At 44.0% G+C, this 25,513-nt stretch overlaps 1 protein-coding gene across 1 annotated transcript in view; it reads left to right on the forward strand.

The window, feature by feature from the left end:
- The first annotated feature begins 8,859 nt into the window (after window positions 1–8,859).
- Window positions 8,860–25,513, forward strand: part of ALOX5 (arachidonate 5-lipoxygenase) — a 41,834-nt gene continuing 25,180 nt past the window's right edge. Inside the window, exons 1-3 of the mRNA XM_032837471.1 lie at window positions 8,860–9,042; window positions 14,427–14,625; window positions 18,617–18,698. Of these exons, the coding sequence (XP_032693362.1) occupies window positions 8,893–9,042; window positions 14,427–14,625; window positions 18,617–18,698 (431 nt within the window). The 5' untranslated portion in view covers window positions 8,860–8,892. The remainder of the gene's footprint in view (window positions 9,043–14,426; window positions 14,626–18,616; window positions 18,699–25,513) is intronic.

Genomic DNA, 25,513 nt, shown 5'->3' on the forward strand with positions numbered 1-25,513 from the left:
CCTGCTTCTCCCTCTCCCTCTGCCCCTCCCCCTGCTTGCACTCTTTCTATCTAATAAATAAATAAAATCTCAAAAACAAAAAAGAATACATAATAGGAAAAGAATAGTCTCTTCCATAAATGATGTTGGGAAAGCTGGATATTCACAAGCAAAATGATGAAAACAAGCTCTTACCTTACACCATATACAAAATTGACTCAAAATAGATTAAAGACTTAAATGTAAGGCCTGAAACAGTAACACTCCTATAAGAAAACATAAGGAAAAAGTACTTTGACATTGTTCTTGGCAATCTTATTTGGATATGATACCCAAAGCACAGAGCAACAAAAGCAAAAATAAATAAGTTAGACTACATCAAACTAAAACTCTTCTGCATAGCAAAGGAAACAATGAACAAAGTGAAAAAAACAACCATTCAATGGAAGAAAATATTTGCAAACCATATACCTGATAAGAATTTAATCTCTAAGGGAAGCAAGGGCAAAAATGAACTATTGGGACTTCATCAAGATCAAAACCTTTTGCACAGCAAAGGAAACAGTCAACAAAACCAAAAGACAACTGACAGAATGGGAGAAGATATTCGCAAATGACATATCAGATAAAGGGCTAGTATCCAAAATCTATTAAGAACTTATCAAACTCAACACCCAAAGAACAAATAATCCAATCAAGAAATGGGCAGAGGACATAAAAAGACATTTCTGCAAAGAAGACATCTCGGTGGCCAACAGACACATGAAAAAGTGTTCCCCATCACTCGGCATCAGGGAAATACAAATCAAAACCACAATGAGATACCACCTCACACCAGTCAAAATGGCTAAAATTAACAAGTCAGGAAATGACAGATGCTGGCGAGGATGCGGAGAAAGGGGAACCCTCCTACACCGTTGGTTAGAATGCAAGCTGGTGCAACCACTCTGGAAAATAGCATGGAGGTTCCTCAAAAAGTTGAAAATAGAGCTACCCTATGACCCAGCAATTGCCCTACTGGGTATTTACCCTAAAGATACAAACGTAGTGATCCGAAGGGACATGCACACCTGAAGTTTATAGCAGGAATGTCCACAATAGCCAAACTATGGAAAGAACCTAGATGTCCATCAACAGATGAATGGATAAAGAAAAGGTGGTATATATATACAACGGAATACTATGCAGCCATCAAGAGAAATGAAATCTTGCCATTTGTGATGACATGGATGGAACTAGAGGGTATTATGCTTAGTGAAATAAGTCAATCGGAGAAAGACAACTATCATATGATCTCACTGATTGAGGAAGTGGAGATGCAACATGAGGGGTTTGGGGGGTAGGAAAAGAATAAATGAAACACGATGGGATCAGGAGAGAAACAAATCATAAGAGACTCTTACTGTCACAAAACAAACTGAGGGTGGCCTGGGGGAGGGGGGTAGGGAGAGGGTGGTGGGGTTATGGACATTGGGGAGGGTATGTGCTATGGTGAGTGCTGTGAAGTGTGTAAACCTGGCAATTCACAGACCTGTACTCCTGGGGCTAATAATACATTATGCGTTTATAAAAAAAAATTATTAAAAAGTATGAAAAGAAAAAAAAAAGAATTTAATCTCTAAAATATATAAGGAACTCCTACAACTCAATTGCAAAGAAACAACCCAGTTAAAAACTGACAAATGATCTGAATAAACATTTTTTTCAAAGACATACAAATGACCAACAGGTGCATGAAAAGGTATTCAACATTATTCATCAGGTAAATGCAAATCAAAACGACAGTGAGGTACCACCTCACACTTATTAGGATGGCTATTAACAAAAAGACAATAGATAACAAGTGTTCACAGTGTGGAGAAAAGGGAACGCTTGTGCCCTATTGGTGGGAATGTAAATTGATGCAGGAACTATGGAAAACAGTATGGAGATTCCTCAAAAACTTAAAATAGAAGTACCATATGATCCAGCAATCCTAATTCTGGGTATAGATCCAAAGGAAATGAAATGGGGGTCTCAAAGAGGTATCTGTACTCGCATGTGTATTGTAGCATTATTCACAATGGCTAAGATATGGAAACAACTTAGTGTTTGTCAATAAATATATATATGCATATGTGTATGTATGTATATATATGTATAGTATATGTATGTGTATATACATATATGCACACAATGGAATACTATTCACCCATAAAAAAGGAAATTTTGTCATTTATAACAACATGGGTGACCCTGGAACACATCATTCTAAGTGAAATAAGCCAGACACAGAAAGCAAATACTGTATGATCTCACTTATATGTAGAATATAAAAAAGTCAAACTCAGAACCAGAGAAGAGAGCAGTGGTCCCCAGGGTCAGGGGTGCAGATATATTGGTCAAAGTGTACAAACTTCCAGCTATAAGATAAATAAGTTTTGGATATCTATTGTACAGCATGATGACTACAGTCCATAACATTATATTGTATACTTGAAACTTGCTAATGGATCTTAAGTGTTCTCCCCACACCAAAAAAATAAACAAACAAACAAAAAGCAAACAACTATGTGAAGTGATGGATGTCTTAATGGTTTTATTGTGGTAATCATGTCACGGTGTATCCATATCAAAACCTCACACTGTATACCTTAAATATATACAATTTTTATTTGTCAATTATACCTTAATAAAGCAGGAGAGAGGGAGGGACAAAAATAAATAGCATTCCTTAAAAAAAAAAAAGGTAAAATATTCAGGAATCAATTCAACAACAAAAAAGTACACTGAAAACTATAAAACATTATTGAAATAAATTAGAAAAGATTTAAATAATTTGAAACATATCCCACATTCCTCATTCAGAAGACTTAATATTAAGATAGCAATAGTTCCCAAATTGACCTATAGCTTCGATGTGATCCCAATCAAAATCCCACCTTCCTTTTTTTTCTTTTTTGTAGAATTGAGAAGTTGATCCTATAATTTGTAAGAAAAAGCCAAGGACACAAAATAGCCAAAATGCTCTCAAAAAATAAAGAATGAGGGTGAATTCACACTTCCCAATTTCAAAACCAGCCATAAAGTTACAGTAATCAAGACAGTGTGGCACTGACATATACACATACAGGTCAAAGGTACAAATTGAAAGTCCAGATATAAATCCTTACACTTACCGTGAATTAAATTTTTTACTAAGGTACAAAGACAATTCAAGGGAGACTCATCAACAAATGATGCCACAACAACTGGATATTCAAATGCAAAAGAATGAATTTGGATCGCTATATCACACTGCTCATGAAAATTGGCAAAACGGATCATAGGTCTAAATGAAGAACTGTAAGCATAAAATTCTATGAAGAAAACACAGGAGTCAATTTCTGTGAACTTAGTATAGGCAACAGTCTCCTAGATGTGGTATTAAAATCTCAACAACAAAAGAAGAGTATATGTAAATTGGGCTTCCTCAAAATTAAAACTATATTGCTTCAAATAGAACCATCAAAAAAGTGAAAAGGCAAACCACAAAAACAACAAAACACATATAGATAATATTGTTACATACTATCCAGGATGTATGAACACTTACAGCTCAATAATAAAATAATAAAAAGTAAATAAGCTAATTTCATAAATGGGTCAAGATCTGAAAATACATTTCTTTAAAGGAGATATACAAATGGGCAGGAAGTGTTGCTCAACAACATTAGCCATGAGGAAAATCCAAATCAAAACCACAATAAGATATTTGCAAATGACAGTAGAGACAAAAGGTTGATATCCAGGATCTATAAAGAACTCCTGAAACTCAACACAGACAATCATATAAAAAAATGGGCAGAAGATATGAACAGACACTTCTCCAATTAAGACATACAAATGGCTATCAGACACATGAAAAAATGTTCATCATCACTAGCCATCAGGGAGATTCAAATTAAAACCACATTGAGATACCACCTTACACCACTTAGAATGGCCAAAATTAGCAAGACAGGAAACAATGTGTGTTGGAGAGGATGTGGAGAAAGGGGAACCGTCTTACATGGTTGGTGGGAATACAAGTTGGTGCAGCCACTTTGGAAAACAGTGTGGAGATTCCTCAAGAAATTAAAAATAGAGCTTCCCTATGACCCTGCAATTGCACTACTGGGTATTTACCCCAAAGATACAGATGTAGTGAAAAGAAGGGCCATCTGTACCCCAATGTTTATAGCAGCAATGGCCACAGTCGCCAAACTGGGGAAAGAACCAAGATGCCCTTCAGCAGACGAATGGATAAGGAAGATGTGGTCCATATACACTATGGAGTATGATGCCTCCATCAGAAAGGATGAATACCCAACTTTTGTAGCAACATGGACAGGACAGGAAGAGATTATGCTGAGTGAAATAAGTCAAGCAGAGAGAATCAATTATCATATGGCTTCACTTATTTGTGGAGCCTAACAAATAGCATGGAGGACAAGGGGAGATGGAGAGGAGAAGGGAGTTGAGGGAAATTGGAAGGGGAGGTGAACCATGAGAGACTATGGACTCTGAAAAACAATCTGAGGGTTTTGAAGGGGCAGAGGGGTGGGAAGTTGGGGGAACCAGGTGGTGGGTATTAGAGAGGGCACGGATTGCATGGAGCACTGGGTGTGGTGCAAAAACAATGAATACTGTTATGCTCAAAAGAAATAAAAAATTAAAAAAAAAAACAACTAATGACATACTGCATGGTGACCAACATAATTAAAAAAAAAACCTTAAAGAAAATAAAAAGTTGTGGTTTTGGAAAAAAAAAAAACAAACCAAAACAAAAAACACATTGAGATACCACTTACACCAGTTAGAATGGCCAAAATTAGCAAGACAGGAAACAATATGTGTTGGAGAGGATGTGGAGAAAGGGGAACCCTCTTACACGGTTGGTGGGAATGCAAGGTGCAGCCACTTTGGAAAACAGTGTGGAGATTCCTCAAGAAATTAAAAATAGAGCTTCCCTATGACCCTGCAATTGCACTACTAGGTATTTACCCCAAAGATACAGATGTAGTGAAAAGAGAGCCATCTGTACCCCAATGTTTATAGCAGCAATGGCCACGGTCGCCAAACTGGGGAAAGAACCAAGATGCCCTTCAGCGGATGAATGGATAAGGAAGATGTGGTCCATACACACTATGGAGTATTATGCCTCCATCAGAAAGGATGAATACCCAACTTTTGTAGCAACATGGACGGGACTAGTAGAGATTATGCTGAGTGAAATAAGTCAAGCAGAGAGAATCAATTATCATATGGCTTCACTTATTTGTGGAGCATAACAAATAGCATGGAGGACAAAGGGAGATGGAGAGGAGAAGGGAGTTGAGGGAAATTGGAAGGGGAGGTGAACCATGAGAGACTATGGACTCTGAGAAACAATCTGAGGGTTTTGAAGGGGCGGGGGTAGGAGGTTGGGGGAACCAGGGGGTGGGTATTAGAGAGGGTATGGATTGTATGGAGCACAGGGTGTGGTGCAAAAACAATGAATACTGTTACGCTGAAAAGAAATAAAAAGTTAAAAAAAGAAAGAGAGAGCATTATGCCTTAAACTGTGTTAGCAATCAAATATCACACACAAAAAAATGGGTCAAACACTTTATTACATAAATCTTACAGGATTTTAAATTGTTCAAATCAAGATAATTAATTTCTCTGCATTTAAATAGAATAAAATACTTTTGGCTGCTTAAAAAAAAAAAAGATACCACTTCACAGAGAATATAATGTGTTGAAAAGGATGTGGAGAAAATGAAACCTTACAGATTGCTTATGAAAATGTAAAATAGTGCAGCCACTTTAGAAAATAATCTACATGTCCGCAAAATGAAATTACCATATGATCCCCCAATTTCACTTCTAATTATCTCCACAAGAGAAATGAAAACATATGCCTATACAAAAATTTATACATGAATATTCATGGCATTATTATTCACAATAGCCCCAAAGTGCAAACAACTTAAATTTCCATCATCTGATGAATGGGTAAACACAATGTGACACATCCATATCCATAAAATGGAATATCATTTAACCACAAAAAAGAATAACATACTAATGCAAGCTATAACATGCATCAATCTTGAAAACATTATGGTAAGTGAAAGAAGCCAGCTACAAAAGGTCATATATTGTATGATTCTACTCCTAGGAAATGTACAGAATTGGCAAATCTATAGACAGAAAGTAAATTAGTGCTTGCCTTTGCTGGAAAGATGAGGGGTCAAAGGAAAGTGATTGCTAATGAGGTGGCAGAAATGTTCTAAAATTGGTTGTAGTTTTGGTCTCACAATTCTCTGAATACTACTAAACACCATTAAATTGTATACTTTAAATGAGTGAATTGTATAGTATACAAATTACATCTCAATAAAGCTGGATGGAAGGAAGAGAGAGAGGGAGGGTGGGAGGAAGGAAGGAAGGAATGCAAGCAAACAATGATGGACTGTAAGTAAGGTAGTGAGATTATCCCATCTACGCTACCGGGAAACTACTCTGGTTAGAGAATTGGAGGGATCAGGGCAGCTAGGCTAAAGACAGAGAGATGAGGTAGGAAGCCATTGTTATAGTCTGTGTAGGAGATCCTGAAAACCTAAACCAGGACAGAGACAATGGGGACAAGATCTAGGGATATTTTAGAAACTACCCCACGATGCCAAAATTTCTATGAAAGCAACATTCCATGTTATATATTACCGTAAATGGCATAAGTATAAATTACTATAGTCCTTGGAAAAGTAGCTTAATAACATGTTACAAAGGTCTCAGAATATTCACACTCTCTGGTCCATTTCTAAATCCCTATCTTAAAACTTTAAAAATGTTTTAAGCACCAAATATGTACTATAGCAATTAATGAGGGAAAGCAACTTAAATGACCAGTAATGTGGACTAATGAAAAGAAAGTGGTATATCCATATAATTGAATATTACACATTGTCAAAATATTTAAAAAGTAAAATTACGTAGGAAAATGCATGTTACAATACTAAGGAACATACACATACAAAAAATTACACACAATAGTGTGGTCCTAATGGTGTAAAAATGCCTAATAAGGAATATTTACTAACCACTTTTTCTACAAGTTATGAATTTTGTTTATATATCCACTTTTCTCTAGTTTCTACAATGATAATTTGTTACTTTTGCCCCCCAAAAAATATTGCATTTACTTTTTAAAGAAAAACAACAGTCATTTCATTCTTAGATGTGAAGTGCAACTCCACAGCCATCCTTCACTCCCCCCCTCACGGAGGGGTTCCCGGAGCCTATCCCCTGCCTGGCAGGGGTTGAGTTCCAATTCTGAGATATCTTCACCTGCACATCTCAGCTATGACCAATCCTCCATGTCTTATTTGATTCTCAGAGAACCCCTTCAGTGCCTGTCTTTCCATGAATAAAGCCAGTCCCGCTGAAATCTGTCCTCATCTCCCACTGTAGAAATAGATCAGCAGGTTCCCTCTCTGCTTTGAGTGGTGGTCCTGCCAGACATTGGAGGAAGCAGGATTTGCCACAATGTGGAGCCCCGCATCCCAGAAATGGGGAGCCCGTCTCAGGCCTGCCTCTTTGCACCTCCCAAACAGTGAATGTACAATGCCGGGCACTTGACACACCCACCTGACTTGGAATGAACTTATATTTTAATTCAGTTCAGCTCATTATCAAATGTGCACCACAGTCAGACCCAGTTCTTAAGTTTGGGGGGGGCGGGGCTGCGAGCCAAGAAAGTGGAAATGAAGGTTGGGGTAGGTGCAGGCGAACACAGAAGACATATCAGATTAGGTCACAGCAGTAGGAAGGTTGACCACCGATGGGAAACTTCCTTCTAGGGCACAAAGCCTTCTACAAACATCTCTTTCAGGCCTTAGGCCACCACCTGTTGAAATCCGACCAACTTACTGGGCCAGGCAGCCTGCTCCCCAGCTCCCAGCCATAACTCCTGGAACATGCTTGCTGTGGAGAACACATCTTTCCCAGGACTTCCAGCCAGTGGTCCCCCCTGCCCCCCGAAAAGCCATCACTAAGGAAGCCTACCTCCTTCCCCAGCCTCCCGCCTCCCCAAAGCCCGCTGACCTTCTCCAGACAACACCCCGGTGTTCAGACTTGTGTTTTCTTGTCCTGGCCCCCTCTGGCTGCCCCGCTTCCCGCAGTACACTGGCAATCTCTAGTCCCGAGAGCGGCTGGCATCTGACTCACCTCGGTGCCCACGTGCCGCTTGCCCCGGGTGACACTCAGCCAAGCCTGTGAGGAACCCAGAGCTGCCCTAAGTCTGTGTTCCAGATACCACTCTGAATATCAGCTCCGGTGTGGCCTCCTCCAAAAAGCCTCTCTGGTATCCCCAGGTGAGTCCCCCTTTCCCCTGTAGACTCCCAGAGCACCCCTAGTTTAAGAAACCATGGCATGGGTAATCGCCCCAGGCACAACCGGAACTTGGTGAGAGTAGACACAACGTCTCATTTTAAGGGGTCGCCTAGGAGCTTCCAGGAGCCTGGCGCTGAGGCAGGAAGGAAGGATGAAGGGTGAGAACAACGAATGGGAGGCTAAGTGAGTGAATGAACGGATGCAGGGGTGAGGGGACGGCAGCTGAGGTGTCCCTAGTCCCCAGACGGCTAAAACAGACACCAAGCCCATAGGGTGAAAAGCAAGAACGCGCGACCCCTACCACGTCTGCCGCGGGTCCGAGCAGTCTGAGCGTCAGGGACGGGGCGGGGCGGGGCGGGGCGGGAGGGGGGCGGGGGAATGGGGGCGGGGCGGGGGGGGGAGGGGGCGGGGCGGGGGGGGGGGGGGGCGGGGCGGGGGTTGTGGGGTCCCCGGCGGAGGGCGAGGGAAGAGGCGGCTGCTAGTGCCGACTCGCGTGGCCCTGCCGCACCGAGGCTCGTGGAGTTCGCGTCCTCCGCCATGCCGTCCTACACCGTCACCGTAGCCACCGGCAGCCAGTGGTTCGCTGGCACCGACGACTACATCTACCTGAGCCTCGTGGGTTCTGCGGGCTGCAGCGAGAAGCACCTCCTGGACAAACCCTTCTACAACGACTTTGAGCGCGGCGCGGTAGGGGCGCGAGGCTGGGACCGGGCTGGGGACACCCAGGGCCCCGTCAGGGCGGCACAGACCGAGCCGGGGGCCCCCGGGGCCCGTTCGAGTGGTTAGGGACCGGGCTAAGGGAATGTCCGGGACCACGTCGGGGCGGCTGGGACCCAAGTTCGGGGGCGGGAGGCTTGCACGGTGAGGCCTGCAGCACGCCGAGCTTCCCCCCCAGGAGAAGGTGCAAGGTCTGCTCCCATTTCACAGACAAGATTCCGACGCTCTGAAAGGTCCCTTAACTGGGCAAGTGCTGTGGGCATGTTTGTGCCCCATTTCATAGGGCTCCTTCCACAGGTTGTGGGGTGTGGGGGTCTGGGGGGTCACAGCGGTCCTTGCCCTGCTGTGAAGCACAGGTGGCACCTCGGAGCAGCCTCGAGCTTTGGGGAGAAGGCACAGGCCTGGGAGTTCAGAGACCTGGGTTGAATCAGGGCCCGATTGCTAGTTCACTCTGTCTCCTCACCGGACCTCAGTTTCCCCAAATGTAAAATGAAAGTAATGACTTCAAGCTGGTCCAGGAATCTGTGTGAGCCCAAGCACAGCTGCTGGTTCAGAGTGATACTTGCAGGTGTCTTCACACCCGGGTCCCTCGAGTTCTCAGGCAGGTCCCCAGAGGAATTTAGAGGGAAGGAACAAGAAAACTCAAGCAAGAAGCCTTTTGCAACCTGGAGATATCTGACTCCCCACAGAGTATTCGCCAGGGAATACTTGAACCCCAGGTGTGAGGGCTCAGCGGAGCAAGAAGAGGAAGGAGGGCTTCTCCTCTCCGCTTGTCACTAGATACTCTGGAGCTGGGGGAGTCCAGGGAGCAAAGGGAGCCAGTGTTTACTGGACTTCTAGTCTGTGCTGCCAAGTACTATATAAGGCCATGCACAGGTGGCCGCATTTATAAGTGAGCTCCTGATGCTGACCTCGGCAGGAATTCCAGCCCCATGGCTTTCTCAGTGAGCATGGCAGCTCATGGTCCTTACTGAGCGTTTAGTGACTTGCCCAGTCCACTGCCAAGTGCATAGGAAGTGCTCATTGTATGATTATTCTGACAGTCCCAACATGCTTTAGGTAGGTGCACAGGGAATGTTCCCATCTGTCACCCCCCAGCTCCGGAACTGGGCCAGAAAGATTTAGACTTTGCTAAAGGTTCTTTTCGCCACTTAGTTGATTATTGGGTTGAACCATATGAAATTGCTCAGAGTTGACAATTTTTGATAAACAAAACCAGGAATTTCATATGGTTCAACTGAATTCTTCTTGGATAAAATTTGTGAATTAGGTTTTAGGTCTGTAGAGGCTGCAGTAAGTAAATAATAGTCCACTCCTTTCCCCATTTCCAAACTTGGAGTGGGCTTGATTCCTCCCCCAAGAGCTTCAGAACCTTGTTATTAGCCAACTTGGCTATTAGCCAAGTTCGGCATGTTAGCCCAGCACAAGCTCCCTTCAGGAAGAGCAAGGTGTTGAGTATAAATACAACCATTTGTTGTCTGGTTTCCCCCATTAGGGAACTGGGCCTGAGGACAGTGGGGCAGGAGAGAGGGCAATGAGACGTCCACTTGGGAAGATGACACCTTCTGCTCTTTCTGAAGCACCTTCATTTACTTCCATTCTTTCATGGTTTTCCCCATCTCAGGGAGGAAGATTGAGTGCAGACTACTTTCCCTTCATAAGGGGGCCATGGTGGGCCCCATTATCCTCTAAACACACCAGTGTGCTCACGCTGTGCAGCGCAGAGTGCCCCACATGCAGATTCTACCCAAAGAAGACACTGTGGTGTGGCCATAACAGGGTCATTAGAAGAGGGCTGAAAGCACTGTTCTGTCATTATTTCCCCTTGAGATTTCATTCAAATGACACTATGACTAAACACCTCAGTGAGCACCCCAGAAGCAAATTTCAGGAGAGGTTTGCATGTCACATTTCCATTAGGGTGAGAGAGAGCAAGTTAGGAAGGCTGCTAGGCTGCAGGGGAATCAGCTGGTCCTAAAGGTTCTGATAAAAATCCACTTTTGAGAAAGTTCCTGTTGGTACAAGGTTACTCCACACTTTGTCTTGCACAGCCCAGTGTTACTTCCCCATTCTCCAGCTGGTGGCTCTTTAAGGACAGTCTGTCCCTGTTGGGTAAAGGTGAAAAAGAAACCTTAGAGAATATACTTGCTCTAGAGGAATTGGCTATCCCATTTTACTTGGAAAAGTGTCCGAATCATTATGGTTAACAACAGTTACAGTCACAACAATAAGGGCTGTTACCAGCCAGTTCAGTCATTTCTAGGTCTTTGGCACATCAACACCCACATACCTCTGTGCAGAATTCTGTCAAACAGTAGGACTGATTTCTTCTCCACAAAGTGAATTATAGAGCCCCACTTATTCTCATCAGAGTTCCACATACTGATTTGGGTCAGGACTAGGAATAGAAATTCTCCAAAGGTGAGACTCTCCTGTAAATGGTCTCCTCCTCAGGAGCTCCCCCACTGCCTGCTTGGGAAAGCCCAGACCATGGACCCAGACGGCTCAGAGACTGGACTGAGGCTGGGCAAATTTGGCAGATTGATTTGTTTCCTTACTTCTTTCAACTGAAAGCTCTTCAAGGCAGATGGGATTACTTTTCTTGATCCAAAGATCTCTGGCAAGTCACTTGAGCCATTTTCATTCCAAGACAGCACTCTTAGGAAAGCTAGGGACAATACAGAAGTGTTTAATATATTGTCCTTGAATATATTCAGTGATTGTAGACAAGTCTAACAACTATATGTACCTCTCATATATTCAGGGAATGTTAACCTTATTAATTTCTATGAAGAGAACACTCTAGAATAACTCTTCCTCAATAATAAGAATTACTGATTAATGAAGAATAAACATTTCCTTATGAACTTCCATCTATATTCCCCAGTCTTCCCTCTCTGTCCTCCCTTCCTAGATTCTGCCTCTGTTCCTCCTTTTCTTCCTTCCTCTACCCCCTAGTCCCCACCATGCCCCAAGGTCCCCCACTTCTCTCTTCTTTTCTGCTGCAGTTTCTCCCTCTCGCTCTGTCTTCCAGTCCCCCCCACCCCGAGTTCCCTCTTCTCTGCTTCACAACATCCCCCTCTCCCTGCCCAGCCCCTCATTAGCTTCCACCAAGAAGAGCATCCCAGGCTGGGCCTCAGGTCTCTCTTCTGTCCATGCTTGAACAGAGAGAACCCTCTCCTTGTCCCAGCAACAACAGGGATCTGGGACAGAAACAAAACCTTTCTAAAAATGCTCATATAAAGATCAAATAAAAAGTGACCAGCTAACACACTGATGAAATATTCAAAAGCCTTAAAACCATATAACCAATAAAGCATTGAAAGTAACAAGTGAAATCAGAAAACTGGCCCTTCTGTAAGATGAGGCTGGGGAATTGCATGTTTCCCTGACTTCATGTCTGTCTCTAGGATCTGAGCACCTCTGGCCCAAGGAGCTCCAGGCTCTAACCTCCTCCTTCTAAATATGCATTCCCCACCTAAGGAGTCTTGCTCTCTGTTCTCTACAGATAAATGCCTTGCCCATTCCTTCTCCTCCCCACTGACCTCACCTCCGAAACCTTACCACTTGGCCTCCTGATGCCTCAGCTCAGGGGTCTCCATTCTCTCCCCGCCAAGAAGTCACCCCAGAAGAGCTGTGTCCTTCCTTTCCTCTTCTCCTCCCAGCTCCTTGGGTCATCCAGCCCTTTACTGGGACTCCTGCACCCTGGGGCTTTCTGGCTTCTTCCCAAGGGATTAGAACCCTGCAGTACAGATAAACTACTCAGCTGAGGTCCCGAAGCCTGGGGGTCAGTGCTCTCTGTGACCTCACCTATGCATTCTGCTCTCCCGCAGACACACTGTGGGAAAGAAGGGTTCTTTCACCCTGCAGGAGGGTGCATTCTGGCAGCACAGATAGGCTTGTGCACCTGTTCGGGACCAAGAAATGTCATCCCAGCACAGAGGCCTGGCTCCTTGGTCCTCAGAAACATTCTGAAGACCCAGGCCGAGACCACAGGGCACAGGGAGGAGACTTCCACTTTCTGACCACAAGTGTCTGGCATCTTCAGTAACCGCAACATGCGAGCCGCTCACTGCACTCAGAACCAAGAGGTTTGCTAAAAATACCCAACTTCCCATTCCTCTTAGGAAGTCCTCCCTGGGGTTCCTCTGGCAGCTTGGCGGGAGAAGGTTGGAGACAGAGACGCATGGGATCACATGCAGGATGAATCCCTCGCCCCCTCCATTTACTTCATTATCACACAGGACTCTAGTTTCTGCCACCAGTGAAAAAGCTCAAGGACTGGTGAAATCCAGCTTAGAAAGTACCTTGATGGGCATTGTGGGGGGAGGGGCGGCACCGAGTGCAGGGCTTCCCAGACCTGCTAGTATATAGAACACCCGATGTAACGCTTGAGCTCTCTGCCACCAAGAGTTTTCCCTCTGCCACCAAGAGTTGCAGACACAAAGATCACCCCAGAGCCTTGGAAGGGTTGCTTGCCCACCTCCCAGAGTCAGGAGCCTGGCTGCACAAAGCACTGAGCAGCTCAGGGACCTGGTTGGCAGTCTGCACAGGGCCTGCGGTGGAACCTTCTAGCAGCAAGACCAACCTTAACTCACCACTCCCACAGATCTCATGGGTACCGCCTATCTGATTTTCTTTCTTATCTTTCTTTCTGTGGCTCAGTGACAGAAGATGCCCTAGGATGATGTGTATCTGTGCAACTTCTCTTATACCTGAGGCTCTTCATTTTTGCTCAGTTATTTGCTCCCCAGAGAACAAGGGAGACACGGAGTAGCTGTACTGGAAAGGTCTGGATTAGAACTCCATCTCTACCAATGAATAGCTGAAGTGGGACTTAGTAAGCCTCAGTATCTTCGTCGGTGACACAGTCATGACTGCCCCTCATCCTCACGTCATCGTAGGGGTCCATAGCAATTGTCAGTAAGCCTTTTGTAAGATGTAAAGGGCCTCCAAGCATGCCAGGACTAGTTTTCCCTCTCCAGCCTGCAGGGTGGGAAGGCCAGCCACCCCCCTGCCCTCATTGTGAGCAGGGGCAGCTGCAGAGGACTCTTACCAAGCACAGCCTGGCAGAGGGCATCCCTCCCTGGAGTCTCCCCTCTTCCAGCCTGAACCATGTACAGACAGCAGAATGGCCCACTCTGAATATGACGAATGTCCCCATCCATCCCTCACTCACTAGACCTCCATCTCCATAAAGGGAGAGCCAGGATTTGTCCCCGTGTGTCTCCCAGGTGCAGCATGGAGCCTTGCCAAGGGCAGGCATTCGGCCACGTCTTAGCTAAATGAACTAAGGGTGATACAAAGGCTCAGAAAACCCCTAGACAACCTGATTTGCCTTTTTCTCCTCTCAGGTTGATTCCTATGATGTGACAGTGGACGAAGAACTGGGCGAAATCCAGCTGGTCAAGATCGAGAAGCGCAAATACTGGCTCCACGATGACTGGTACCTGAAGTACATCACGCTGAAGACGCCCTGCGGAGATTACATCGAGTTCCCGTGCTACCGCTGGATCACCGGCGAGGGCGAGATCGTCCTGAGAGACGGGCGCGGTGAGTGTCCACTCCGGAGCTTCCCAGGGACTAAGGGGCCTGCAGGCCCTCCTTCCTCCAAGAACTGTATTCAGGGGAATAGCAATGCTGCTGCTATGAGCCTCGATGCACCGGCAGGTGCTGTGACTTCCTCAGGGTACTAACAAGCCCCACAGGCAGAGGGTGGAGGGAGAGGCCCCTGGCCTTGTGCTCAGCTGTCTTCCCTCTGTGCTGCCATCCTTCAGGGAAAAGCTTATGACTCCCTTTTTGCTGAGGGTCCCTCATAGCACGTGCCTGCAGGACATCTCCCTAGATGGGCAGTTTCCAGGGGAATTCTCCAGTTTTCCTCTCTGGGGGTCATAGTGGGGCTTGGGCTCCAGGGTACCCCGCACAGACCTGGGAGGGGAGGAGGTTGATAAGAGTGTCCCAAGTGCCAGCCTGGAGGGGCCATGGCCAGACCTGGCAGTCATGGTCACCAGTTGTTAAACCAGAAGTCCTACTTTTCGCTAAAAAAGAACCTAAAATCTACCCTCTTAAGCAAGACCCTCCAGTGTACAGACCCCAACCCAGTACTTCCTTGGAAGAGTATTCCTCATAAGAGATAGGGAGTTGGCCTGGTGTGGAGGAACAGAGAGAGGGATGGATGGCAAAGGTCAGCTAAGGCCACTCTCCCTCTGAGTGACTCCCCCTTCCACACTAGCCTCTTAGCATACGGGAGTCAAACCCATGTCTTGGCAAAATTCTATCTGACTTCAAGTCATGGCCCTTCAGTTTTCTCACACTCTAAAACCCGAATGAGAAATCTTCAAAGCTGTGTACCACTAGAATAATGAGGAAGAGGACGGATGTTTTACCCATAAAATGTTTAATACTTCCTAGTCGAAAGCGCATTCCTATCACTAGATCATTCATTCTTCACAGAGGGTGAAGGTAAAATGGAAATGATTACTACCCCCATTTTTATCTAAGAAAACCGAGACAGAGGAGGAAGAAGCTCTTTTCTACTTCATGTTCTTAAACTATCGGGCCACATCCCCTTGTTTCTCACATGGAATTTAAGAAACCAAATTCTAAAAATATTTCCAAACTGAGTGAGTGGAGCTAGAAGGATTTTTTGTCTCCTGGCCTCATGACAAAAAACAAAACAAAACAAAACAAAAAAAAAAAAAAAACAAAAAAAAAAACGCAGAACTCACTCTGTCTTGTGGTGGCCAGAATGTGAACAGTTGTAGACAAGGTTCTTCTCTTTCTCTGGTATTGGAAAAACACTAGCTCCTGGTCTCCTCCCTGCCACTCCCACCCAGGGTCTTGGTAGGATGGTCCCTTTTCCCATATACCATGAATCCCTTTCCAGCAAAAAAGTATGGCCCATTCAAATGAGGATGTTTAGAAAGGCCAGTGTGCAGGGGAGCACACCAGTGTGGAGGCCATTGGCACTGCTAGTCCTGGTAGTGTGAGGGGAGAGAAGGAAAGCTGGATTAATCCAAGAAGGGAAGTGTCCTCGAGACAGCGCTCCCTTGGGAGTAGCTATGGCTCCCAGTAGAGATGCAGACACTGCATCACCAGTGCAGACACTGGGGAAGTACTGAGAGAGGACCAGGAGAATTATGTCCTCTCCTCATTCTCCCACGCCCTCCTCTTCCTGGTCAGGGTTCCCAGTGGCTAACCCAGTATGAAGCCCATCAGTGTAGTTCATTCCCATCAAGGACAAGATGAGGGTCTTCAGGGACAAGACAAGGTAGATCTGGAGGGACACCTAGGAGCTATCCATCCAGTTTGTTCCACTTATCGATTGCTGTGTAACAGTCTGGTGGCTTTAAACGGCCATTTTCTTCTGAGCATGATCTTATGGGTCAGAAATCTAGGAAAGGCTCAGCTGGGCAGTTCATCTGTGAGCCGTGAAGTATTAGATAAGGGGGAAGGACTAGAAGGCTCACTTTTAAGATGGTTCTTCCCACACATGCCTAGTGCCTCAGGGCTCCTTGGCCTCTCTTTCCACCTGGAATCTCATTCTTGAAGCCTTCTCTATGGCATTGGGCTTCTCACAGTTTGGCGGTCACAGGATAGTTGCACTTCTTATGCAGTGGCCAGCTTCCAAGAGCAAGTACTCCAAGAGACAGGAGGTGGAAGCTACCAGTCTCTTCCTGCCCAAGCCTGGAAACTGGCAGAGGGTAACTTCCACCATATTCTATTGGTCCAAGCAATAGAATAGATCACAGAACCCACCCAGACTCAAAGGGGACAGTCCCACCTCCTAATGGAAAGAATGTAAAGGAATTTATGGCCATCTTTAATCCACCACATAGCACAACAACCAACCTTGGGACAACTTGGAAATGAAGGGGCCCACCCCACGAGTGACATGGTAACCTCTGCCATCTAATACTTCACCATGACACCTGGGGTGAACATAATGGTCAGAGGCCCATCACTGTGGTCCTGGGGATCCAGAACACCTATGTGGAAAGACAGCTTCAGTAAGGCACTCATATCAGTGTTTTGGCATCAACCCCCACTCCCGAGCTTTGGGGCATTTAGTCTAGGTCTTGTCACCTAGTCACCTGCTATGTTCCCAAAAGTTCCATCAGTCACTGCAGGAAATGTCCAACACCCTCAGGGCCAGGAGAAATGGAGCTTACACCTTTTGAAACTTGGTACATGCAGTTTCACATGTTCTGACTTACTTATACCACTGGAACTGAAGAGACCCAATTTCTCTGAGCCAGGTGCCAGAGAAAGAGGTATATTAGAAATGATGAGTGTCGAGTCCCCACGACAGTGTCTCCTACAGCCAGGGACAGCTGTTGTTACAGTTAATATTTATCTTGCCTTCACTGGCCTTTCACTCGGGCTGCGCCTACTGTCTGGCTTTCCATCCCCAATGGAGAACAAAGAGGTGCCCTATTGATCTTCCTCTGGGTTCCAGCCCTGGACTGGAGCTGCCTCAACCAGAAGGGGTTCTGAGTGTGGGCTAAGAACTGGTGGGTGTTGGTCTTTAATGAGATAAGTACAGAGACTGAAAGTAGACATTTACAAGCTTTTATAGTAACTTGCAAGAATTATTCTGTGACTGTTGCATCTTATAATAAAGACAGGGCTTTGTTTTGAATGTCCTTGGTTTGTTTTTTATTTCATTTTTCCCGTAGTTAATTTTTATTGTATTTTACAAAAATATCAGTCAGTGATGGAATGGAAATTTTGAAAACCACAGAGAGCTGGAGAAGCACTATTATAGGCCCCCTTTTCAGGAGATGTTCTGGAATCCTGCTAGTCTGGGCTCCCACTAACTGTTCACTGGCTTTCCCTTAAATATATTTTATATATATTTCTCTCCTACTCTAAAGGCCCTGAGCAGCTTGACCTTGCCCTTAAGCTACTTGCCCCACTCCTGAATTCAAGACACCTTTGAATCTGGGCTAAGAGGGAGGAAGAAGCAGCTCAGGTCCATTATGATTATAAGGACAATAATAATAATTATTGTTCCCACTTACTGGGTGCCAAGCACTGTGTGAAGTACTCCCAAAATCCCCATCATGACCCTAAAAATAGGCATTATTATCTTCATTTTACATGTGAGGAAGCTAAGACAACTTGCTATATACCCGGTGCCTGCGGGAGAGAGGCAGCAGATCATTGGCCTGCCCTCCGTAACGCCTGCTAACCAAGCCCGGGGCTGGATGTGATTCTCAGGGCCCTGAGTGCCCACAGCTTAATGAGTGAGCAGGCAGAAAGAGGGGCAACTGGATTTGTCTTTTACAATGGGAGTGGCTAAGAGCACAGGTTTTGAATCTTGTGTTGAAAATCTACTAATTAGGTATATGACCTTGGGCAAAGTTCAAAGGCAAAGCTGTTCAAACTCCCGAAGTCCCAGTGTCCTCAGTATGAATGGGGGAGGGTATTCTGAGGCAGGTAAAGATGGTGCACAGGCAGGGGGTGTGAGGGAAACCCAAGTACTGAACGTTGTTACCCTTCTTCTTATGGCTCTTCTCACAGTCCTGCCCTTTCCTCACAGCAAAGTTGGCCTGCGATGACCAAGTTCACATTCTCAAGCAGCACAGACGTAAAGAGCTAGAAACACGGCAGAAACAGTATCGGTGAGTTATGACAAATGGCTATTAAAAAAAACTGTGCCCACAGGTTATGGCTGACCACTGTTGACAAATAATGGCCAAGCCACCGGTTCCCTGGAGGGCTCCCCAATCCTCAAGCTACCCCTGACCCCTCTCCAGGCAGAGATGGTAAAGAGCATTATGGAGAAAACTTGAGGTCAACCATATCAGCATTTAGGAGGAATTGGGCAGCAAAAACTTGGATTTACATTAATGTTCTTTCCCCTCCCAAACATGGCTTCCATAGAGTTTGGAATTACATTGTTTAGGGAAAGTTATATAGCAGTGGAACAATAAATAATAACAAGGAAATGATTCTCATAAAAGGGAGGATGGTGAGTGGGAAGCAGGTGCAGTGTGGGGGTGCCAGTAACATTCTGATTCTCCATCCGGATGTTGGTTATATAGATGCATGCATTTTTCTGCATGCGTCTGTACATATATATACATATACACATGTATATGTATTCATATATTCAATTTCATAATAAAATGTTTATATAAAACTTCTATGTTTTTATATCAGGTAAGGGAAGGTAATCAGATTATATGAGTACTATTAAAGATTTATGAATTTGTGATGTAAGACATTTGTGTGTGAGCTTCTCAGCTCAGACACCATATGGATGTGTACTGAGACTTGTGTATTTGGCACAGTGCACAGGGCATTGTCTGGGAGCTCTCCACCACCATTCCCATCTTAAATGATTGTTATTTCTTTTTTTTTTTTTTCTGAAGTAATTTTTTTTTATTTTTTCCCATTTTTTTATTTCTTAAATTTAGATTAATTAACATATAAGGTATTATTGGTTTCAGAGGTAGAAATCAGAGATTCATCAGTCTTATGTAATATCCAGTACTCATTATATCACGTGCCCTCCTGCCCTCCTTAATGTCCATCACCCAGTTACCCCATCCTTCCACCTCCATCCCCTCCAGTTGTTTCCTATGATTAAGGGTCTCTTATGGTTTGTCTCCTTTTCTGGTTTCATCTTGTTTTATTTTTTCCTCTCTTCCCCTATGCGCCTCTATTTTGTTTCTGAAATTCCACATATGAGTGAGATCATATGATAATTATCTTTCTCTGATTGACTTACTTTGCTTAGCACAATACCCTCTAGTTCCAGCCACATCATAGCAAATGGCAAGATTTCATTTTTTGATGGCTGAGTAGTATTCCATTGTGTATATATACCACATTTTCTCTATCCATTCACCTATCGATGGACATCTGGGCTCTTTCCATAGTTTGGCTATTGTGGACATTGCTGCTATAAAAATTCAGGTGCACGTGCCCTTCAGATCACTATGTTTGTATTTTTGGGGTAAATACCCCGTAGTGCAATTGCTGGGTTGTAGGGTAGCTATATTTTCAACTTTTTGAGAGTTGTTATTTCTACATTCCTTCCTCAGCTTTCCTCCCCACTTCAGCCACCCCTGTCAAAACCCCTACAGTGAGCACTTCATGTACTTTTGGCCCTGTGGGGAGAGGGAATCTTAGATTGTGGTGGTGCTAAACAACTTTCAGAGAATCGGGCCTGTTTGTATCCTGTTTGGTGAGTGGACAAGTTTTATCAGTTCCACTGTAACTCAGACTAAGATGTTACCAGCTGATAAATTAGTCTTACAGGCACATTGTCTTAACTCAGTATTTTCCAAAGTGTGCCCTGGAGCACTGTCCCAGAACTTTGTCCGCAAGATAAGACAAGTTCAGGAAATCCCATGCCCTTCCTGGAGGTTTCTAGGCACATAAGCATGGAGAATTCTGAGAAGTTCTGTGCTAGTGGACTGTGCTTAATTTTTTTTAGTCCAGTGTTTCCCAAGAGAATTTGACATATAATTCTTAACATCCAGCAGAACAAGTCCTTCGTGGAACACCCTTTGGAAAATGCCCCTTTCCTAAGGAGTGGTGGATCCAGGGGTGTGTTTGTTTCACAGGGATAGGGCTGTGACTAGGAAAATGGGGCCAAGAGTTTTCTGGTGAAACAGTTTTCCCCTTTCTTAGATCTAATCGTCATTTTTTTCTTCCTCCTTCCACTCATCTGTCCTTTTCAGATGCCTTCCTCTCCTTCCGTTCAGGAAACACTGAACTTTGCATCGTCTGCATAATCTAGGGGTTCCTCTTTCACTTGAACTCTCGGGGTTCCAGAAGAGAGTTTAGAAGTGAAGTAAGAACTGTCTCCAGTCTGTCAGCAAGCTGCAGGTCCAGCTGGCCCTTGGCCCTTAGTCAGCAAGGCAGGCAGTTGGAGAAGCCCACACGGCTCATCACGCACTGCCCTTTTCTTACTGTGACTGCATAGATGTAGATGGTGCACTCAGACAGGGCAGCGTGTAGTGTAATGGTTTGCGATTTATAATACGTAATCTTTTCGTGACTTGCTTTTTTCACCCATTATTCTGTTTTGAGGGCAGCCAGTTGACCCAGATAGGTGTCATCCACTCGTTAGGCATCTGGACAGCACACCATGGTAGGAGCAAACCACCAGGCTCGCCCACTCTCCAGCGGATGGACAGGTGGGCCGTCGTTCATTCCTGGCTGTCACCAGCCGCACCTCAGGCAGCTTCCTCGTACGTCTCCTGGTGCTGTCATGGAAGAGTTTCTTTAGGGGATATTCCTATGGATTGACGTGCAGGATTGCAGGCCACATTTTAAGTTTTCTAGATATTGCCAGTTGTGTCCCAAAGAGGTTCTGCCAGCTTTCACCCCTAGCAGCTATTTCTGAGGGCTGCAATTTCCTTGCATTGTTGACATACTTTTCATCTTGAGACATTCTTGTTCAGGTCAGTCTAATGTCCTGAAATCGTATCTCCTTGATTTCCTCATTCTTAAATTGCCACATATTTCTAGCTGTGTAAGAATTCAACCATTCCCCTACTGATGGACATTCAGCTTGGTTTTCATCTGTCTGTCTGTCTCTGGCATCACCCACAGGGCTGCAGGACGCAGCCTTCCACAAGCAGCTGGATGTCCTGGTGCTTTCATCACTGTCCATTAAGTTCCAGAACTCACACTCCTGGGTCAAAGTAGCAGTTTAATTTTAAGAAATACTAACAAAAGTCCTTTCCCACAATTTTATGCTAATTTTTGGTGCAATTTTCCAGTTGCATGTGTATACCTATGACATACCTGGTCATGCCGATCTTTTATATTTTTAACAATCTAAAAATCCTCAAGTTGGACCCCATTGTTGTTTTAATCTTCATTCCCCTCACCACTGGTGAGTTTCACCTCTGTGGAGGGCCTCTTCTTTGAATTGCCTGTGTGTAGGCTTTATTTTTCTCCCTTCCTTACAATTAATCCAAAGGAGCCCTCTGTATATCAGGCTAGTATCCTTCTAAGTATAGAACATGTCATTTGTCTTCTGTTGCTTTTGTCACGGAAGATTTTAGTTCTTTGTTTTCTTAACTACATGTATTGGTTTTCCTGTATTGCTTCTGGGTTTCCTGCTTTGCGTAAGAAGGCCCTCCCCACCCCAGTGTTACATAAATACACCTTTATTTTTGTTTAATACTTTTGCAATTTAGTCTTTAACATTCGGCTTTTAATTTGCCTGCCGTGTATTTTTATACACGATGGTGACGCAGGGGTCCAGCACCCCCAGTATCACTTATTACGGATTATATTCCTCCCTCCTGCCTGGAGCGGACCCCCACTGTGCAGAGCCAGCCTAGGACAGTGGTTATGGATGGACACGGGCTCTGAAGCCCGCTTCCAAGCTCAGCTCACTCCATGTCCTGCAAAAGTTGCTTAGTCTCTGTGTGCCTCACCCCCTCAATCTAGAAGATGGGTAAGAGAATAGTACTACCTCACCAGGTTTTGAGAGAATTAAATAGATTAAACCATGAAAACACATAGACTAGTATTTGGTACCTAAAAAGCCCTGGATAAGTGTTAGCTAGTTTTCTGTCACATTTACATATCTTCTTGGGGCTGTTTCTGGACTCCACATGTTAGTCCACTTTTCCACTCTGCAGCTCAGTGCCATGTTTTGAATATTTAACTTTCTTTTTTTTTTATTAACTTTCTAATATATGTTAATAGCTCTGTCATTCTCTCACTGTTTGTTCTCTTTTAAGATTTTCATGATGAGAATTGCTTTGAATTACATATAAATATGTATGTACTGACATGCCGATGACAGTCAGTCCTCCCCACCCCCCGTGGAGACCTAGAACACAGTGTGCCTTCCCCCACCTAGATCTTGTGTAATGACCTTCTGTAGAGTTTCTAATTTTCTTCTTGCAGGTCTTTCTCCTCTGTGGGTACTTTAGACAAAAGAAAGTATAGCTTGTACCATTCTGAGTGGCATATTCTTCTGTTTGTAAATAAATATTGCTGGGATAAAGATAAATTAGTTATTTTTTAAAATATTTTCCTTGTATTGACATCTTACTAAGCTCTTTTATTGGCACTAATCTTTTCTGTTAATGAGTCTTTTTAGTTACCTAGTCAGTCATACTATCTAAATGATGATAAGTTTGTCTGTTATTTTCCATTATTTACATCGCTGTATTTTTTTTCTTATTTCACAGCTAGAATTCCCAAAACAAGTAATAGCAGCAATGATGGTCTTGATTTTTGAAAAAAATACCTTTGATATTTTTGTTTATTTACAATTATACTTGCTATTGTTTTTTGATGAATACTCTTTACTATATTTCAGAACTTCTTGGTTCATTCTAATTTTTTGGCTGAACTTCTTCAGTTAATTTCCTCAGAAGAGGTTTGGGGGTAATATAATATCTGAGTCGGTGCTTGTCCCCACCCCCCAAAAATTCTCCCGCCCTCACCAATTACTTGATGATATAAGAGGCTTAGAGGATGACCTAAAAAGAAGTCTGTAAACACTTCACACTGTCTCCCCATTTTCAGTATAAAATGAAAAACCTAATGATAACTCTATTATTTTTCTTTTCCTGGAAACTCATGAGCTTATGAGAGCATCTCTCTTCTCTCCCCAGTTCCTCTCCCTCCCGCATCCTCCCCTCACCCCCTCCTTTCCTTCCCTCCCTCCTTTTCTCTTTCTTCCCCCCAACACACACACACACACACACACACACACACACACACACACGGTCTTCTCTCTCTTTGGCAGTATATATCTAAACATGCCCTTTTTCCTTTTCTTTCCTGCCTAGGACTTACTCAGTAAATTGAGGTCTTTTCAACTTAAGAAAGTTTTTCTCTTATTTCTTGATTTTTACTTCTCCATATATTTCTCTCTCTCCTTTTGGACCTCTTAGTCTCTGTATGTTAAATCTTCTATATCTGCCTTTCATGTCTCCTGTGGTTTTTTTAAGTTTTTATTTTAATCCCAGGTAGTTAACATACAGCATCATACTAGTTTCATACATAACAGTACACTATTCAAGACTTCCATACAACACTCAGTGCTCATCACGAGTACACTCCTTAATCCCCATCATTGTTTCCTTTTCTCTGTGGTTTTGCTCTGTATTTGTGTTACATTCTCTTCCATTTTGCACAGAGCAGCGCCTGGCCCATGACAAGTTCTCAGTAATTATTTATTGAATGAACAAATTTTGTCCAGGAGACAAATTAGATCTCTCAGTGACTGTTCTCTTTTCCCATTTCTCTGTTGAATTTTCAATTCAGAAATCATGTTTTGCTATTGAAGAAAGTCTTTTAACATTCTACTTATATCTCTTTAACACTTCTCCTTTTTTAAAATAAATGTCTTTTTTGCTTCTTTCCTTCCTTCGGCCTTGTTGTTCAACTTGGCCTTCCTCAGTGGAGTGTGATTTTATTTTTCTTCTTATTTTCTTTGCCTATTATCGGTGGGCATGAAGTCCTTTGACCTCTGTGCAGGTCAGCCTGTTAGGTGTCTGAGACAGCAGTGGCCTGCAGTAGGAGGGACACCAACGTTTTTGGTGGTGAGCTTACGAACTGTACTGTCTCCATGCACTAAGTGGCCCTAGTCTTCTGACCACCCTGATGGGGCACGTCCATCTCTCAGTGCTGTCACCCTCAGGAGGCCTGGGGAACAGCAGCGAGAGGCCGGGAGTTCGAGGAAATGAATCATTTTCTAAAACAAAGGGGAAAAAATCAGTAGATTAGTTGACGTACACGTGTCTACATTTTATCCTGTTAATGTACCAGCAGTGATGCTAATACATATACAACAAATATAGAAGGTTAAAGTCCAGGAAAATAGAATATTGTAAGTAAGCCAACAGTGAGAAGTGACAGTACTGCATGACAGAAAATGCTTTTCAAAATGCATCTGCTCTGGCTGAGCATATCCAGTTCCTGTTTACCTCTGGTGGTCCTAGTGGGAGTCTTACTGGGCCAACAGGACAGCATGAGAAACCATAGGGACTTTCATGACAGTAAAAGGACAAGCTGATATTAAAGGGATGCCAGAATTTTTCATGACTTCAACTTTTAGCGCTTTAGTTTCCTGTCATAAGAGAGATTTTATTAAAGGAGAATTAGGAATACAAAAGGAAAAGCTGTTTACTCAGAATGTAAATTTTGGTTTTTAAACAAATACAGGATCATTCTCCCTGAGCTAAAGAAACAATCTTGGTTAGTTTGAGTTTTGTGGTAAGCAAAGAAAAAAAAAATAAAGTTTTTTTGTTTTTAAGTAAAATTTAAGGGACACCTGGTGGCTCAGACTGTTAAGTGTCCAACCCTTGATTTCAGCTCAGGCCATGATCTCAGGGTCGTGGGATCCCCACGTCAGGCTCTGTGCTCAGTGGGGAGTCTGCTTGAGATTCTCTTTCTCCTTCTGCCTCTGCCCCTCCCCACCATGCTTGCAGGTGCTCTTTCTCTAAAA

The sequence above is a fragment of the Lontra canadensis genome, unplaced genomic scaffold (assembly GCF_010015895.1).
Source record: "Lontra canadensis isolate GAN:19392208 unplaced genomic scaffold, GSC_riverotter_1.0 scaffold3, whole genome shotgun sequence".
NCBI classification, from domain to species: Eukaryota; Metazoa; Chordata; class Mammalia; order Carnivora; family Mustelidae; genus Lontra; species Lontra canadensis.